General features: G+C 43.5%; 1 protein-coding gene across 5 annotated transcripts; it reads left to right on the top strand.

The window, feature by feature from the left end:
- The first annotated feature begins 163 nt into the window (after nucleotides 1-163).
- CABYR (calcium binding tyrosine phosphorylation regulated) lies at nucleotides 164-19,351 on the top strand. Of its 5 annotated transcripts, none has more exons than XM_037508721.2 (6): nucleotides 164-260; nucleotides 4,515-4,685; nucleotides 4,779-4,832; nucleotides 13,937-15,082; nucleotides 17,194-17,794; nucleotides 19,193-19,230. In XM_037508721.2, the coding sequence occupies exons 2-5, from the start codon at nucleotides 4,538-4,540 to the stop codon at nucleotides 17,787-17,789; spliced, it is 1,944 nt and encodes a 647-aa protein (XP_037364618.1). In that variant the 5' UTR covers nucleotides 164-260; nucleotides 4,515-4,537; the 3' UTR covers nucleotides 17,790-17,794; nucleotides 19,193-19,230. The 5 variants fall into 5 exon arrangements, with proteins under 5 accessions (XP_037364618.1, XP_037364621.1, XP_037364622.1 ...); XM_037508725.2 differs by having other exon boundaries at nucleotides 168-260; nucleotides 13,937-14,281; XM_037508723.2 differs by lacking the exon at nucleotides 164-260 and adding an exon at nucleotides 326-346.
- Nucleotides 19,352-19,377: the final 26 nt, after the last annotated feature.

Raw genomic sequence — 19,377 nt, 5'->3', positions numbered from 1 at the left:
TTGCCTTCCCCGGAATAGGCAAAGCACGCCTTCCAGGCGCGGAATTCCAGCCTTTGTCCCTTTCGGCTTCCCATTGGCTGGGGCGAAGGCCCCGCCTACTTCCGTGATCATCCAGAGCCTGCCGTGAGCGGGCGGGTCTTTGTGACGCAAGCCCTGACGTCGCCGGAGGGTATAAAGGGACCCCCGGGAGCGCCCTCTCCCTCAGGAGCCGCCGGCAAGGGGGTAGCGAGGAAGCTCCTACGAGTGAAGCGGGAAAGAAGGTGGGGCGAGTCCGGAGAGAAGGCCTTGTGCTGCGGCCCCGGCGGCAGTCAGGCTCAGTGGACGGCGCCTCTAGTGCCTGGCAGGAGTACGGCTGCCCCGGAGTGGGAGGCCCGGGGGCGGAGGCCAGCGCGGCTCTGGCGAGCTCCGGGGGCCGGGCCGCTGCTCCTGCGCCCCGCCCGCCCTCCTGCCCCCCGGCCCTAGTCCGCAGCTTGCGGACGCCTTCGCCCTCCCACAGTGTACTGCCCTCCCCACCAAACAAAGCAAACCAAACGCCAAGAAAATGAGCCCAGACACAGCGCGGGGACCCGAGACCCCAGCCTGGGTCTTGAGGGCGTGAGGGGTGCGGGCCCGCTCCGTTTCCCGGAGCTCGGAAGCCCCAGAGGCCGCCTCTGCCCGAGGCACGGTTGTCCTTGCGCGTTCCCCGGGCCCCAGAGGGGCCGTGGAAGCTACGGTTAGGCGCGGGGCGGGGCGGTTGTAAAGTGTGTTGGTTTTCGACACGTGTTCTCTGAAGGGGAGATTTGAGGAGACATATTAAGCTGTAACTTTTAGGCAATTCAGCGTCTGTATTTGTGGCTTTAGTCACTGATGTAGTCACGTGTGGTGTCAGTGTTTCCCAACCCACTCAGGCCAGCTCTTTGGGACGGCCTTGTAGGATTCTCTGCATTCCTGATCCTGGGGCACTAGGACCCCGCACCTTCACGAAATGTGGGGGTGGGGGGGCTGGGTTGCAACTGCCCAGGTTGAGGATTAGAACTTGGGGATAACTGCAGGGCAGCTATCCCCATGGTAACACCATCTGCTGCCTGCAGAAATGGTGTTTCCTTTGCTCCATCACAGCTACTGGTAAACCACTTTGAAAACGACCTTTCTATTCTCACTGGGGTTGAAAGGTTGCACTTAAAAAAGTTATACAAAGTATATAATGTATGTATAAGTAAAACGCACACACACACACACCACTCTACTAGGTATGTATCATACACATAATCGGTATATTGTACTTATAATTTCACGGGGGTAGAAAACACACGTTTGGGTATATAGGCAAGTAGATAACCTATGTGTATCATACATATAATCACTACCTATGTCCCTTTACATTTAGCATTTTGCCCTGTCAACTCTGCACTATTTTAAAGATGGTTTAATATCGTAAAGTGTCTGTTGATGATACACTGAAAGTAAGTCTTCATTAAGGAATTCAATAGACTTAATTATATTCTCAAAGGATCTGCTTTGGTCAACACAGATTCATTTTTCCTGGCCTTTGGGAAGATGAAATGTGTTTTTAAATATTCAGCATTTTGTGATACATTCGTTGCTTTTTATTAGAGATTGTCCCTTGGTATAATTGCTGTAGCTAAACTCTGCAACTTAGCCCCAAGAAACTCGTTACTCTATTTACTGTAGGATTGTTGTTGAGGATATGGTTCATTAGATCACACTATCCTCCTCTTTATGAGGACCCATAGGAGAAATTTCTCCTGGGTCTCCTTGTCCAGAATAGCTGTGATTCTCCCAAGCAACTCATTTGTTTTTTTATCTCAGAAAACTGAATCATTTAACCACTGTTACCTATTTTGTGATGGTTGCTTGGTAGCTCAGGAGCTGATTTGATACCTCATTTCTATCAAAGTGAAGAACCTGTGGCTTGTATTGAAATATTAACCTTAATTGCAGCATCATCATGTTTTTCCTCCCATCCTTTCCCCTTGCCACTGATTTCCTTAAATATTTAATTTTGTTCTTTGTAGATATTTGTAAGCCCTCTCAAATCTCTTTCTACACACACACACATACACACCCTCTCTCTCTCCATTCACACACACCCACCTCTTTCTTCACACAGACCACCCCCTCACTTCTCTCCATACACAAACCAAAGAAACAATTTCAGATGGCAATCTCTGTAGCTCTGAGAATCACAGGCTATAATACCATCCTCTTGGTAACACTTAAAATCAGGAAAGTCAAGAGAATCCGGGGAGAGGGAAAAATTAGGGCAGCAGTTAGGGGAGGGTAAGTGGAAAGAAGTGCATACAGTGGTGTGTGTCATAATACAACAAATAACACCTACTTTAATGTTAACAGCAAATTTAAAACTAAAAAAAAATGTATAAAGATGGTCAAATGATGATATATTTAGAAATATTAGAGAAAAGATTCCTGTAGAAACACTGCTTAATAACTTTTGATGAATGAGCATAAAGCCACGTAGTTTGAAAGGATGCTGTTTGAAAATAGAGAAATATCACTGCATATAATATTGACTGAATTTTACAGAAATAAATGGGTTTTTTGGTTGGCTTTTCATTTTTTTTATAGTTGCTATTATCTCAGATTCCTTGTAGGGCTCTTCCCATCTACTTCTTTAATAGGGTACTTATTCGTTCTTCCATTTAATCTAGTCTGCTTTCATTGCTTTTCCCAGAGTTCTTTAGTTTCTCCATTAATTCTTTGATCTCCTGCATTTCTTTTACTTCCCTCTTTAGGGAGTCAATTTCATTCTTCTGACCATTGTTTTCCCTCTCTAGGGACTCAATTGCATTCTTCTGATCGTTGATTATTTTTCCCTTATCATTGTTTTCCTTTATGACTTCTGTCAGTTTTTTAATCACGGCAATTTTAAATTCTCTTTCTGGAAGGCTCAGAAGTTCTTCCAAGTTACTGTCGTTGCAATCTGAGGGGTGGTTTTCTTTTTGTGGTGTGCTTTTTTCCTGGGGAGTTGTTAGGTTGCGTGTGGTTCTTCTACTCCTTACTGTCTGTTTTCTAATTTGTGGTATGCATTGGGACGCTGTGTTGCTGGGACTGGCCGGCATCTTGGGTGAGCTTCTCCGCTCCCCTTTAGCTCCTCCAGGGGCCATCTGTCTGTTTCAAGCAGTCTTTACTGAAGAAAGGTCCCTGTTCTAAAATGCCGATGTGGGGACACACTCCCCTGTGCGCTTGGTCTGCCCCGGCGGTGGGTTCCCGCTCCCCCTCTGGGTTTGGACTGCAGGCCAGAAGGGGCCTGGCGTGGGCTAACTTCCCAGCTGGACACTGGGTCCTTCAGGAGCCTTCTGCCGTTTTCAAGTCGCTAGGTGGCGCCAGAGATCTCTCCTAGAGCCCTTGGGGAGCTGATTTTTCCACCCCTTGGGACAGGGAACAGAGCGGGAATGGTAGGGTAAACCTCAACGGCTTTGGGGTGCTGTGAATGCCTTGTGCCCCACCGTCGTGGAGAACCCACGCCCCGAATTTCGTGCCCCGGGTCTCAGTTCCAAAGCCCTCAGGTCCAGGACTCAGGCTGTAGCCCAGTTCAGTGTCTGCAAAAATGGAGTCTTTTGCACCCAGCTCCCGTGCCTGGGTGCCTGGTTCCTGATTACTCTGTGAGGGGCTTTCACCTCAGTGAGGGTCCCCACGCGTCTCCCCGCAAGCCTAGGTCACAGGCGCGGGGACCTGGGCAGCCGCGATCCGCGTTACTTTTCAAGCGCGCCGCTTTTCCGCGCAAGCTTACCGGCCTGCCCGGGGCTGTGTGCAGGTCTCCGGGGGGTCTCTGTTGTTCTCTAATTCGCTCACCGCCACGGCGAATCCTGCAGGGTTCTCCGCAGCTCCCATTCACGGGGTGTGGTGGCTGAGATAGTTCCTTTCCACTCCCAGTCCCGCTTGATGCGTAGTTTGTTCTTGTTGGTCGTTTTAGTTTGTTTTTTCCTCCTCTCTGCGGGTCGGAGAGTGCCGACTCTGTGGGTGGGGGAGGGGAGCAGGGTTCTGCGCTTTCCTCCCTTCTAGTCCTCTTTTATGGCCACTTTCTTCTTCGGGCAGTTTGCTGGCGTCACCTGTTTATCTTCCCTGTCCCAGTTCTCACTGGGACCTGCCGCTTTTCCTCCCTATTAACTTTTTTTTAATGGGAGATCTTACTCGCAGCGTCTCCTCGCCGCCATGTTGCTCCGCCTCCTCTTCGCGTTTTCTTGAATAGATCTACTTCTTTAATTTTGTAACAGGGTGGTCCCCAGGAAAGGGGGAGGTTCCCTGCCCCACCCAAGGGAGGGTGGAGCTGAGCAGGAAGAAGAAAAGCTGCAGAAGAGACTGTCCTATAACAATAGGACTAGCTTGCTCATCTTTTTAAACTATGATAAAGATTTATCCCATTTTACTAGAGTAAATGCCTAGAGATTTGAATCAAAGCTAAAAATTCTAGTAGATTTGTCCCAAGAAACTGTAGTTAACACATAATAAATGATAACATAATATTTATAAGACTGTTTTTTTCCTCATTATAGTTGAGATTAGACATCCTGCAAAAATGATTTCTTCAAAGCCCAGACTTGTCGTACCTTATGGCCTCAAGACTCTGCTGGAGGGAGTTAGCAGAGCTGTTCTCAAAACCAATCCACCAAACATCACCCAGTTTGCAGCAGTTTATTTTAAAGAACTTATTGTGTTTAGAGAAGGTTTGTTATCCCTTTAGATTATTTATTTGTTGTTTTAAAAAGAATTTTAATTGGGAATTTTATGTATCTGATTTCCTGTATTTACTTCTTCAGGGAATAATACTCTGGACATAAAAGATCTGGTTAAACAATTTCATCAGATTAAAAGTAAGTACTCTAAGTGGTATTAGATTTTTAGGAATGCTAATTATAAATTATATCATTACTAATACATTCAAACATAAGAATGATGCCTACAAATATTTTTTTAAAAATCACATTGAGGGCCTCCCCGGTGGCGCAGCGGTTGAGCGCTGGGTTGCGAAGCTGTACGCGGCCTCTGCGGCGCCGGTTCGATCCCCGGCTGCTCCCCGGCCACCAGAGGAGGGTCCCACATGGCGCGCAGACCTCTCCTGCCGCCCGCTGCTCCCCTCAGCAGTGTACTTCGGTCCTTCTGCCTGCTCTGCTCTCTGCTCTGGCTTTGGTGAATTCTCTCACCCTCCCGCGCTTCTGACTGTACCCAGTGCATGTATAAACAAAACAAACAAACAAACCAGCAAACAAATAAATAAAGCATGCCTCTATAAAAAAAAAAAAAAAAAAAATCACATTGATGTTTAAATCACATTTATGCTTTACTCATTATTAATCAGTTTTTTAAAAATCTAGAGACTGATATTTTGAGGAATTCCAAGTCTTAAAAAAGGAGGAAAAAAAAGGGACATTCATGTTTTGCAAACCATTTGGTAGAACTGTGTGCGCAAACTGGTGCAAACCTTTCCAATATGCTCTGTCTTTAGAGAACTACAGTGAACCTTAAGAGAATTGAATTTCATAGAAATAAAGAATCAAGCTATACTGAGGTACATTACTTACAAGAATTATATAAGCAGTGTTCTTGGAAGAGTTTTTATGAAGAAAAGTTTAAGCATCTTCCTCTCCCCATCCCCAGCGATTGTTTAGCTGCTGTCCAGGTCTTAGGACAGGGAATTAATTAGGTGTCACCATCTATTTTGTTCCGGAGACTTTGTCTATTATGGAGAATTTTTTTCATGGCCTATCTCTATGACACAAGGCTGTCATTTATGTAAAAGTTACCTTTTACACATAAATGCCTGCATTATGTGAAACTGAGTTGATAGAGAAGCAATGAAAAAGGTTAGAGGGGAGAAATGAGAAAAGGAAAATTTGCATGATGAAAAGTTGGAAGGATCACTGTTAAGTAAAAGAAGATACAATGGTCAGATCCCAAGCACAGTTACATGTCTAAAAATGGTAAGAATAAGCTTTTGACAGAATTTTGAGGAGAAAATAGAGACTCGTGGCCAATGTGCAAAAGAAATATTTCTTGTTGCATTCACCAATGTTTTGGAATGATCACAGAGAAAGAAAAGGAAAGATCAGTGAGCTTTCATACTATCTCTCTGGCAATGTTAATAAATAACATAGCCCAGATAGGAAGACATCAGGAGTAGGACCTAGGAAAATGTAAAAATCTTGAGGGTTGGATCTGCAGTGAAAAAGCCACCCCAAACAGAAAGCCACATAAGGACTAGCAAGAGCCAGCATTTCCTGGGGCAGGAGTGTGAGCAGCCCTGGCTCAGGCATATTTTATTATGTAGTCTGGCTGCTTTCCTGCAGGGCCTTGATGGCATTCTCAGCTCATCGTGGGAAACAAGTCTGGGATTTGCTTTCTACCAGGAGAATATACAGACAAGGGCAGGAACTTTGCCCCTCCTGTGAGCCTGGTTTCCCAGCAGTTGGAGTTGTTAGGGGCCTTTGTATGTACTTGCATCACTCTTCTGGGGGCTCGGTTTGAGAGGGCTGGGAGTGTGTGTGCAGGCTTTCTATGTTTGAGAATGGTGATAAAGGCAGTGAATCTTTATGATAGAAGGTAACTAGCTGGTAGCTTTTGAGATTGTTTACTGGAGAATTTAGACAGCACTCAATTTAGCAAGTGACTAAACTAATGTCGATTTGGAACTAGCTAGGTTAATGTCTTTCAATCTTAGGGTTCAACATTCACATAGCAAACTAATGAAGCAGTCTGAAGGGGAGTTTTGAAGGGGAGGAAGTACTGCTGCTGTTTTTCGCTAGTAACTATATGCATCAAGAAAATGGGCAAAGGGCCTTCCTGTTGGTGCAAGGGGTTAAGCACCGCACTATGAAGCAATCCACAGCCTCTGAAGCACAAGTTCCATCCCCGACTGGCCGGGGAGAAACCCACATGGTGCAGCAGACCTCTCCTGTCTCGCCTGCTGCTCCCCTCAGCAGTGTATTTCAGTCAGTCTGCCTGTTCCCCACTCTGCCTCTGGTGAGTCCTGTCACCCTCTGCATCGCTGGCCCAGCTCTTGCATGAGTAAATAAATAAATCTTTAATAAAAAAAAAAGAAAGAAAATGGACATAGCATGGAGATAATCCTAAAAGTAAGCTCACAGTTTGACTGTAGAAATATATTGCTATTTAGGAATGGAATAGAAAGGAACATTACTTGTTCTAGTTTACCAGGGTGATGGGAACATAGCATGAAGGTGTGTCTACACATAGAGTTTAGTGTCACTAATATCAACTTGATTCATTTGTCTTTCTGTCTTTTGTTGTTATCATAAATGCCTAAATGTTTTTTTTTTAATTAAAGATTTATTTATTTATACAAGCACTGGATACAGTCAGAAGCGCGGGAGGGTGAGAGAATTCACCAGAGCCAGAGCAGGGAACAGAACTGGCAGACTGACAAAATACACTGCTGAGGGGAGCAGTGGGCACGGCAGAAGAGGTCTGCACGCCATGTGGGACCCTCACTGGTGGCCGGGGATCGAACCGACGCTGCAGAAGCTGTGGGCAGCTTTGCAGCCAGGGGAGGCGCCTAAATGGTTTCTTAATGGACAAACAGTATCCATTAACTTAGGTCCTATTACAAAGTCTGCATGGGTCTACCTATATCCAGAAAAGCATCACCCTGGGCTAAAGAGGGACTATCTGGGGATATACACACACTATAAGGCTCCCACTTGGTAGGGCATTTCCTCCCCCGAGTGACATCCTCCTGCCTTCTGAATACTTTAATTCCCCAGCTGCTGTTCCTGTGGGAGCGCTGGGTAAATTTGGCTGCAAGATAGTTCAGCTCTCTACAATAAAAATATAGGTATAACAGGTGGTATCTTCTCTTTCCTCTAAGTAGAACTTCCCTTACATAGATCCCAGTTTTAAATACAGATGGTAGCATCTACAATAACCTACATATTCTGTCTGTTGGACCCAAGGACTGAGGCTCACTCAGGCTTTCAATAATTTAAATATGGGGAAATGAACCATTCTTAGGGACTAAGTCAGTTGTTCCTTATTCTAGTAAGGCTAGATTCAGTCTAAAGATAGCACCAGTTATTAGAACTTGGTGATGTGGGCAAGAGCTAGCTGCCATTGGTAGTACTCATCTCCTGGACATCAAGTGAAAGATGTGTTTCATAAAAATGCTCACAAGAATGCTGTAACTCTAAAGTTATTTCCCAAATGGCTAGTTTGCTGCCTAGTGGCATTACTACTGAGCTGCCCACATGCATGGAAAGCAAGGGAATAAGTATATCCTTGTACATATCATTTGTTTTGAACATTCTGGGATTTTTTTTTTCTAAAACAAGTCCCGTTTTTGTAGGTCTCACCATAGGGTCAGTAGTGTTTATCAATATCCCCAGTACCTTTAAAATCTCATGCAGTCAGGTAGTGAGGAGGGAAGAAGAAGAAAAATCAAACTTTTCGCACTTCTCTGTTATCTCTCATCATTTCTCCAACTTTCTAGATCCTAGGATCTAGATTTCCCTGGTGCTATGGAGGCCTTTCACCCACATGTGCTATGGAAGCATTTCACCCACATGTACCTATTTCCAAAGCAGATCATGCTATGGAAACTCTTTCTTGAATCCTTTCTTTTCCTAAAATTTATTAATCAGATCTCACTATCACATGAATCAGTGAAAGTTGCCATACTTCTCAATCTTCTCATAAGAATTCATTAATCCAAATGAATCATTAATTCAGGGGATAGTATGAATTCAGATGATATTTTCAGGCCAAAGAGTTAGGATACATCTTAATTTCTACCTCTTAGTATATGCTAGAAAAAGGAGGGAATGGACTTTATGGAGTAATATGTTGTCCTAGGCACTCAAAATATATTTTGTCAGTTATGACAACTTTATAATTTTATCATAGGTGATGTTACTGCAATTTTACTCGAACAATATGCTTAGGAGTGATTAAAAACTCCAAGGCTTCCAAATTTTAATTGATAGGGCTAGGATCTATACCTAGCTCCTCCTAGTAGCAGGATTCATGCTCTTTCCACGCTAAAGTCACATTCTATAGGATCTTTCTGGAGAAACCTTAAATTCTTGAACTCAGAGTTAAAGAGGAATTACAACTGTCTTTCCCATAATATCCCATTATTTTACTTCTCCCTGCCTGTCACCTTCTCGTGTGGAACCTGAAGCCCAGATTGTGCTAATTCTCATCTCTTCACTGCTCAGTGAAGAGAGCAGTGCTTTCTCCTGCAGAGTGGCAAATGGGATCTCAACACCACTGTCACTTTTCATCTTCCTAAGCCTAATTGAGTCCAGTTTCCAGTATCAGCCCTATCTTGGCTTTCATCAGTGGCAAGAACCAGCCACCTCTTTGAAGAGTCAAGAAGGCCTACCCCATCTCGATTCCCAAGTGAATGACTGCAAAACTTTTTAACTAACCCTGGACATCATTAGCTGGGCCACCTAAAAGTAATTACTGTCAGGAACTCCTGCTAACCTGGAGTCGAGCTTCATTTCCTATTACATGTATCTTTAAATCTCACCTTGAATTATTTACTCATATACTCTTAATAAATGTTGCCTTTATTTCTCACACCAAATTCTATTTTTATGTCTTTTATTGTTGGTTAAACATACTTGTGGCTATCCACTCTTATTAAACATACAGGGCATATAGCTACTTCAGGCTTATGCATACTAAATTTCATGAGGGACTAGTGCTATTATTCTCTACTTTCCTGAGGTTTTTTTTTAAGTAAGCCATACTGATTCCCTAAACAGAGATGGGTATTATGCATTTATCTAGGCAGGGTGGGGATTAATTTGTACCAAAGCAAGCATTTCATTAAGTTTTAAAAAGGTTTATAAGAAAGCTGCCAAAATCCTGTCATGTAAGCAATGAATCAGATAGGTCCCAGGATTGCAATAATCCCTTGACACCTCTCATGGTAAATAAATCATTGGTTGGGGGATTTCATATCATCTGGGGGAAATAGTTAGAGAAGCCTTGAACTGGGGTGTGTGTGGGGTAGGTTTATCTAGTCAGGGGTTGGGTTTGGCTTTTGTTAAGCCTAATTTTACCTTCACTGCTCTATAGGCCTCAAATTTTTCTAGCAGTGGGCTGCTAAGGTGGGTCTAGGATGCCAAGGGTGTTTCCCTCTAGTTTTGAACCTTCCCCACCAGCCTGGCCTCAAAGGACATTTCTCTCTACACTCTTGCCCCCTCACCTAAAGGCTACTTAGTGTTAGGCTGGTGTTTGGGTCAGGGCTGTCTCTGCCCTTCTAGACCTGCCTCAAGACTAGGTTGGCCCTGTGCATCTGGGTCTTGGGGTGGAGCTATCCTACATTTCCTGCTGGTCAGGCACTCTGCCTTGTGTCTGGTCAGTCCTGAGCCAGTGGTTCCTGCTTCATCCCCAGTGGTAGGAGACCTCTGACTGGTGTTGCTACGTGATGTCTCACTCTGAGTTTCTACCCCGCTTCCCTTTTTCATGTGAGGCCCGCAGAAAAATGCTTGTGAGGGAGCAACATTCCTGTGTGTTTGGACTCTCAGTCTAGGTCAGATGGACATCCTAGCCCCATTTGGCCTTTACCAGAATGTTTAGATTTTAACTGATGTCTTTCCAGCAAGGATGGCAGAGGCCTCCCCTTACCGAGCTGCTACGGAGAATTCTTGTGACTCTTCTCTCCATGAGGGGCTAGTTCCTCTTTGAAAATCAGGTTACTTGATTACCTTGTGACCTCAGCTCTCTGATGATGCAAGAAAATGATGATTTTGTGGATTATCTTCATTTGTTATGTGATTCCTCCCCCCACCTCCCGCCCAGCTTTCTCTACCCTAAGTATAAAGCCAGGCTTTTCTAAATAAACCTTCCTTTATTCCTTTCAGATAGAGTATTTTCCTCCTGTGTTGCGAGCCAGCCGCAGCAGTCTGGGTGTCAGGGGTTCCTGAAGGATGGGAAGGCGTCGGCGCAATTGTAGAGAAAAATAGTAAGGGAAGGGGGAGAGGGAATGAGGAGACGCAGACACTTGATCAGGGTGCTGACATCATCCTACTGAGGGTCTCAGCAGTCCTTTATTTATACTAAGCAAATTGTGAGTACACAAGCACAAGGTAGGAAGATAACAATTATCACATGTCCCTTTTCAGGAGCCGCCAAGGGTCTGTTTGCCTTCCGGCAGAGGTGTAACATTTATTATTTTTTGTCTTAAAGAAGGCACAGATGCTAAACAAATGTTTTCAAAATAGTTATTTACTTTACACAATTTAACAGTTATTGTATTACTGGCAAAAAGTGTATGTGTCTACAATTAACATTTCTAAGTTTGTCATGGTGAACGATTAACTATGGGCTGAGGGAAACAAAGGGCAGGAAGTTACCTGGGGGAAGGGAAACAAAGATTATCTCTAACTAACCTATGAAGTTTAGACCAACATACAACTAATTGATTAAAGTAAAAAACAGAAGGCTTTTATTTAGAAATTATTATTTATATTGTTTTAGCTCTACCAGTCATAAAATTGCTGTTGACTTATTCTTGAATGCATACTCTAACAGCTACCATACCAATTGTCACCTCCAGAGGAATCAGCCCTAAACAAACAGGAAGAATTTAGCAGGAGTTAGCTATGGCGCCTCCTGGCTCATCAGGAATGTTCTTACACTTGGAGCATGGATCACGTCTGCCACCCAACTGCTATCTTTAAAGTAATGGAATTTCCTTCTCCAATTAGCTCTTGCCTCAAAGGACCACATCTCCATATTAAAGACTTGGCCAAGGGATGTTTACAGCCTTTTGTTCCCAGAAGTTTTTTGACTTGTTAATGTAAGGCCAAATGTTGACTGCCTTTTGGCAGAGAAAGACTAATTTTATAAAAAATGTAATATTTGTATCATGCAGTGTCATTTGCCATCAAATTAGTTATTCATTAATTGCTCAAAAAGCATTTGCAGTTTTACTTTTAAATGCGTATTTTTAGCAATGGTAGAGACTAGCCATAAACAAATGAGGAGAATCTTGGAGTCAGCTAACGAGATTCCTGATTTTTCAGAAATCTGCCCCATGCCCGGACTTTTGTCAGACGACATGAGTAGCGCGGCTCCCATTACTCCTGAACTTCTATAGCTCTTTTTTAGGACCACCATTAGGTACTTTTTTACCTATAACATATATATCTAGTTCACCCCCACTATCGAACATAAACTTTATGAGGTCCTAATAATCTTTATGTCCTCAACAGTGACTGCCCAGGACAGTGTCTCAAACACAGCACAAGAACTCCAGTGTATTGGCATCTTACTTGAATTTACAAGAAATCAGCCATTGCACAGAGAGATACCATAGAGAAATATTCTCTGATAAACAGCTGAGCCTGTGAACACGTCTCCAAAATTTTGACTTGAACCAAACACATTCTTGCAAAGCAATTTCTACTTTTCCTGCAGATTTCATTATATTAGGGAAATGTTTTCCTGAGAGAAAATCCTCAGTAAACGGATGTGAAAACTTGTGATGGGTAACGACTAAGGCGATTAGACAGGTGTGAGGGTGACAAGCAGAATGCAGAGTCCAGTACATGACTCTACAGTAATTTCCCAGCACTAAGAGTTTCTGTGCGTCATTAGCTGTCTTGACTTTCCAAACCAGGAGTCACTGATTTCACACTGCGGTTCCAGAGATCTCTTTCTGCTTTCACTGCATTATCATACCTCTCTCGGCGGGTGCTACCACTGTTAGGTTATCTGGCATTTCCTAATGTAAAAATATCCTGTAGTCCCCTAGTTTTCCAATTCATTAAACTTTGTATACCAATTTTCTTAAATTGAGCAATGCCTTCATTAATATAACAGGATTTGTTTCACTACTAAGTTGTTCTAACACTAGTTGGATTGGATAATCTATTGCACAGATTGAAATCTTCCCCTACCTGCTCCCTCAGTTTTGTGTGTTTGGATTAAGAGTTTTCTCTATGGAGGTTTTCAGCTTCCTTGTTTCTAGGCCGAGTTATGATCTGTGCTGATCAGCTGAAGATGGTATCTGATTGTCAGATGTCACTACTCAGAGTTACTAAGGAAATGAGCTGAGTCTTGAATAAACCTAAGGACAGGAAAGTTTTATTACCCATACTAAATCAAAGGTGCTAGAAAATAAAGCAGAACAGGCAGTCCGTGACTTACAATGGCTTGACTTAAAATTTTTTGGCTTTTAAGATGGTGTGAAAGTGTTAGGGGGAAAAGGCAGTCCCAAAGCTAATTCCATACAGGCTTTGTGGACTCCACCCCCACCCCAGTGTTAGGGGGAAAAGGCTGCCCCAAAGCAAATTCCATACAGGCTTTGTGGACTCCACCCCCACCCCAGGTCAAAGCCAAAGACACTGGGAACTCCAAATCCCATCACCACCAAAGGGAAGGTGGCTGGGACCTGAGGGTGGGGTTAAGCAGCCAGGTGGATACAAAAGGCAGACACGTGGGCTTTGGGGGCTCTCTCCATTTTGGGGCCCTCGGCCAGCTCGCGGCGTCCGTCTAGCTCTGAGAGTGACTTTGGGGTTTCCAGGTCGTCGGATCGGGTAGGATGCATTAAAGACTTTATTTCCCTATTTTCTCCCTGAGTTGTACATTTTCCTTATTTCTTTTTCTCTTGTAAATAAACCTTTTATTAACCCTTTTGCGTGTGTCTGTAGTAGAGTATTCATAAGTCCCTTTAAAGCGCGCGGGTGAGGACCCACAGCCAGGAACCCGTTTAATATCGGGGTTGCTCTATAACAAAAGCAATCCATTCAGTACAACCTGTAGTATAGTATTGTCTGGTTACATTGGGTGGTAGCAGCGAGCTGCAGCTCCCAGTCTGTTTTTTTGACTCTCGATATATTTAACTTATGATGAGTTTATCGAGATGTGTATTCAACCTATTACTGCTTTTTAAAAAAAATTCTTTTTTGGAGGAATATATGCTTATTAACCCATCTGGCTCTTTCAGTAGAGAGGTGGGCAGAAGGAACGACACAAGAGAAGAAATCAGAATATGTGAAAGAATCAGAAGGAACGTCTACAGTTTCCCAGGAACCTACACGAATGGAAAAATCCACATACACAGAGGAGGACAATATAACTGGACCAATATTTAGCAACAAAACCACTCAGTTCCCATCAGTTCATTCTGAGTTCTCAGCATCTGAGGAGACAATTGAAGCAGTTCGTGGTCCTTCAAAATCTTCCACCCCTAAGGAGTCCACCCCACCCTCATCACCACCTCCAGCAGCTGTTTCACCAGAGTTTGCCTATGTCCCAGCTGACCCAGCTCAGTTTGCTGCTCAGATGTTAGGTAACGTTTCATCTATTCATTCTAATCAGTCTGAAATTTTAATGGTGGATGTGGCAACAAGTATGCCTACTGTTTCGGAGGAGGTGCTGAGCCAAGCATCTGTTTATGTAGATGTAGGTTCTAAACCTAAAGACAGTGAACTATCAACGGCTTTCTCGTCCCCCTTGCAGGATGAACAAGAACCTCCTGCTTATGATCTCGCTCCTAAGGTCTCTTTGCAGGCTGATGTTGAGGTTACATCAACTGTTCATATATCATCTATCTATAAAGATGAGCCTGTGACTGAAGGAGTTGTTTATGTCCAGCAGATACCAGGACAAATAGATAGCCCTTCTGCTGCTGATGTTTCGGGTCCTAACGAAAATGGGCAATCACCAATTAGCTCCAAACCTGTATCAGGCAAAAAAGCCTCAGTCATATCTGAAAAATCTGTAGGTTCTACAATAATTTCACAGGAGAGTGTGCAGGAGGAGGAAATAGCAAGAGTTATGCTCACTGACATCTCTCAAGGTCAGCCTGCACAACTCCTGGATGCAGGAGGCTCTGAGAAATCTGTGCAACTTGAAATGGATATGGCCATAGGCCCTGACTATACTGGGCAGGAGGAGTCATGGCAATTCTCTGCACCCCAGGAGATGGAGGCCAGTCCTGTGCTCTCTGAGGAGGCTGCAGAAGCAGCATACTCAGGTGCATCTGTAAGATCATCTAGTGGCCCCACCCCTCCTGTTCCAGAAGGTCTTTCTGATCCAGAATTCGAACCAGATGAGGAAGAAGCACCTGAACAAGGTTTGATGGAGCCAGGTAAGAAAATTAAATGCTTACAAAAATTAAAAATTACATTTCAGTTGACATCTGTGTTTTGGGTAACCATCTAGGTAGGCTCCCTGCATGTAGGTTGGTCAAGTCTTTAAGTTTCGAAAATGCCAAACCTATTTAAAGGTGTTGTTGTATTTAAGATTTTACTCTTATGAGATGAGTGATTTTAAAGTGACATCACCCAAACTTGACCTGTTTGGTCACTGAGCAATTTTGTTATTGTTAGACATACTGTACAGTGAAACATTAAAGCCTATTGTCAGCTATAAAATATATGTATGTGATCTGAATATTCCAGTTGGAAGGGTGTTGGTTTGAAATTTCTCATTTGTGATTGTAAAATCAAACTACAGCAACACATTTACATAGGCTGTGGCATTACAAAAATGAAAGAAATGGTGGTGTGTTTGACTCTGCTTTCGCACTGAGTCAGGAGAGCTCTGTAACTAGGTCTGGGGAGCTGGATCAAGCACTGATTTCTTGCCAGGGCGCTTCCTGCAGCTGAGGGAGCAGCTTCATAGCTGGATGGAGAGGGCAGGGCAGGTTGAAGTTCTGTCACACAGGGCAGCAGGTCGGTAGCAGCAGCAGAAAGGACAGGCAGGCACTTGAAGAATGATGGACACAGCTCTGATGACTGGCTTCTCTCCACCAGGTGCCCTGCCCAGTGCCCAAATCAAGTTGCCTTCTCGGCTGCTGAGTATTGTCAGTGCTTTCCTGTGATGCAGACAGATCTGACCTCCCTCTCAATCTAATTATGGCATTTGGTCTGCCCCTCTCCTGCCCTAGTCTGGTCAAGCACAGGGGTCCGTCTCTTTTTAGAGATGGATGGGACATGCATGAGCCAACCTCCCTCATTCCTTTTACAGGAACTCTCTCAGCTTTGACTCTTACCAGAGCCAAAATGGTGAAGTGTCGCCAAAGCAGGTGTTTAGAGATTAAATTCTGTCTGGCAGTGTGATGGGGATTCTGCACAGCTGAAAGGCCTCGAGGGCAGTGCTGAAGTACAGCCTGTGGGACTGGCATTATGTTTGTGGCTGAAGCAGCACTTCTACACTAAGTCACTCTTCTCAAGTACTCAAATAGCCTTTTAGTGCTTCAGAAAGTTAAAACAAAAACTGAGACTGTGTTATCAAACTCTCTCTACAAAACCAAAGACCTGGCTTAGGCTGATTTTTTAATGAGCTTTTAAAGAAAAATAATTGAAAGTTATCTGAAGCTACTGAAAACACAGCATTTTAATCATGTGCATAGTGTTATTTTCTGAGGGAGAAAGTCTGTAGATGGCCCAAGATGTGCATCCCCTCCATCTTGTACCTTTTCTGTACCATCCCATCTTTCAGGACTCAGTTCTACGGGAGAGTACTGTCTTCATTAGGCAAATCAAACTCGACATTATAGGTTTCTTGGTGTGGGTAGATGGATGGCACCCCTAGACCTTCTTTTTCCTTAAAGGAATCCTGTGAGACCAACTAGACTTTTACTGCTGCTTAGGACCGATCATTTTAAGCCCTGCCTAAAAGGATTGCTTTCTGGGGATCTCAAATTATGTAATGTTTTGCATGTGGTGCAAGTAATAGGGAGATAATGGTGCTTATGAATGGCCACTTGGCTTATAAATAGCTATTTTTGATTATGTGATCAAAAGATGACACCCAGTGCAGACTTCTCTAATAAAGAAAATCACTATGCAGATGCATTAAAGCTTTTTCAGTGGCTGGCACACACTTCAACTGATTGTTGGGAGGGTAAAGCCGGAAGTGTTGATTGTCCATTCTCTCTCTGAGGACCCTACAGAAGCCATGTCTGAAGTCTGAGTACCTAGAAACAGCTACTTAGAATGAGAATGCTGCTTCTGCCACAACTTGAGTGTCCCCGCCGCTTGCTGTCACAACAGTGTCCTCACCCTCCCACTGTAGAGAATCTTTCACATTACCAAACACAATTTACATAGCCCTCTCTATAGCATGCTTTATCGCACATATTACTACAGCTGTTTGTTTATATGTAAAAGATGTTTACAAAGACATTTCTGTGCATAGCGCCTGATACAGAGACCAAACCTTTAATGCCTGCAAATTTTTTTTTTTTTTTTTTAGCAATAGCAGCAAGCGAAGCAGGACAACCACCACCATATTCTAACATGTGGACCCTTTATTGTCTAACTGATATGAATCAACAAAGTCGCCCATCACCGCCACCTGCACCTGGGCCTTTTCCCCAGGCAACCCTCTATTTATCTAATCCTAAGGATCCACAGTTTCTGCAGCCTCCACCGAAAGTTACTTCTCCAACTTATGTGATGATGGATGACAGCAAGAAGACCAGTGCCCCACCTTTTATTTTAGTAGGCTCAAATGTTCAGGAAGCACAGGATTGGAAACCTCTTCCTGGACATGCTGTTGTTTCCCAAGCAGATGCCTTGAAGAGATATGCTGCAGTACAAGTACCCATTGCTGTTCCTGCAGATCAGAAATTCCAGAAACAGACCCCAAATCCCCAGAATGCTAGTCCTCCAAGTGGACAAGATGTCCCCAGACCACAAAGTCCAGTTTTTCTTTCTGTTGCTTTCCCAGTAGAAGATGTAGCCAAAAAAGGTTCAGGATCTGGTGACAAACGTACTCCCTTTGGAAGTTACGGTATTGCTGGAGAAATTACCGTAACTAGTGCCCATGTTCGCAGAGCAGAAAGTTAAAAAGGGTAGGTAAATTTTCCTACCATATATGTGGGACTAACAGACCTGAGTTTTCAGGATTTTGATGTTGACCTGGAGATTGGATATGTTTAAAAACTGTAAGATCCGCAGTAAGTTGGGGGGATACTCAATCTGATGTGGCTATTGTCTCCCACTTCCTTACCACCAATTATTAAATGCACATGCTGTGCACTGTACCATAAGTCACACCAAGGACACGGTGTCTAGAACACGAGCCAACCAGTCCATGAACTCAAGCACTTTTGCATACTTGGTTCTGTGTCTGGTCCTATGAAAAATGGTAAAAGGGGATTTTTTTTTTTTAATTTCATATGGGGAATGTAATCTTTATAAGGCAGGGGCACAGACAAATATGAGATCTGGGAAGAAATGGTAAACAAGGTAATAAGAGATTATACATGAAGTATAATCTAATATGTCTAATAAGTTTGATCCCTCCTAAGAGTGAATATTTACAGAAGAGTGAACAGATTAAAAACACATTAACAGATATCAGGCAGTTTCACTCCATTTAAAAATATTCCATTCAGCCAGTACTTAATGCCATGTCCTGTGCTAGTCTTTCTCCCACGAGTGTATAGCAGTGTGCAAAACAAAACCCCACACCTTAGTGTGGATGAGGGGGAAAGACGGACCAGAAAGTAGGTTACAATAAGAAAAGCATGAAGGAAAAAAGGTACTGATGCAGACCCTCCTTTACGAGAAAAGGGTATTCGGGCTCAGATATAAAGTGATACCAGAGTATAAGACAGGCTCATCCTCAAAAAGAGTCCTCAGCACCCCAGGCAGGAAAAAGCACAGGGGGTGATGTGGGACATGCAAGTAAGCCAGACAGGCCGGCCAGGAGAGAAGGAACACAGATGGCGGAAAGGGGACTTAACTACATGGATTCAGAGTCCCGGCATACTAAAAATAGCTGAACTTAAAGTTCAATAGGAAGTCAGAAGAATAACATCCCAGTGCTTGCCATACAGAAAAGGATTAGAAGTCAGCAGGAGGTCAACAGAGGAGGCAGGGAAGATAAAATTAACAATGCCAGTGTTACACCAACAGATTCAGTTAAGACTTTTGTGATTATTTCAATCTGAACTGATGGATTAAAGCTACATTTCATTCAAAGAAAGTTAACTACTACAGTTACTATATTTAAGGGAAGCAATTCAGTTCTCAAACTCTCTTCGGGCTATGTACAGTTCACCCCCTCTGTAGACTTTTAGTAGCACTGTCAAAATGGCTATTTCCGCATGAAATATTTTAGTGCAAATGCACAGGTAACTGATGAGAACAGAAAAAGAGGCTAGGCCTTGTTTCTGATCTATTCTTCTCACCTGTTGATTTCATGATTTTATTTAAACAATTCACTGTTTGTATTATTCCGACAGATGCCCCAGATGACTCTGTTTGAGACGACGTTCAAGGTGGAGTTGGCCACCAGGCGTAAAGTATCAATAAACTTCATGCAAGCATAAAACCCTGTATTTTTACTTATTTTGTAATTGAGGAGGTATACAATTAAACACAAAAGGCCTTAAGTTTTTTCAGACTTGTCATGCAATAGCATTTTCCA

The sequence above is a fragment of the Talpa occidentalis genome, unplaced genomic scaffold, assembly GCF_014898055.3.
Source record: "Talpa occidentalis isolate TD23 unplaced genomic scaffold, MPIMG_talOcc4v2.1 talOcc4.13, whole genome shotgun sequence".
In the NCBI taxonomy this organism is placed as follows: domain Eukaryota; kingdom Metazoa; phylum Chordata; class Mammalia; order Eulipotyphla; family Talpidae; genus Talpa; species Talpa occidentalis.
The sequence above is the reverse complement of the archived record's forward strand: the minus strand, read 5'-3'. Positions and strand labels throughout refer to the sequence as shown.

Coding starts and splice junctions, on each gene's coding strand:
- CABYR (XM_037508721.2), top strand. CDS start 4,538: ATGATTTCTTCAAAGCCCAGACTTGTCGTACCTTATGGCCTCAAGACT. Junction 4,686..4,778: donor ACTTATTGTGTTTAGAGAAG/GTTTGTTATCCC, acceptor TTACTTCTTCAG/GGAATAATACTCTGGACATA. Junction 15,083..17,193: donor ACAAGGTTTGATGGAGCCAG/GTAAGAAAATTA, acceptor TTTTTTTTTTAG/CAATAGCAGCAAGCGAAGCA.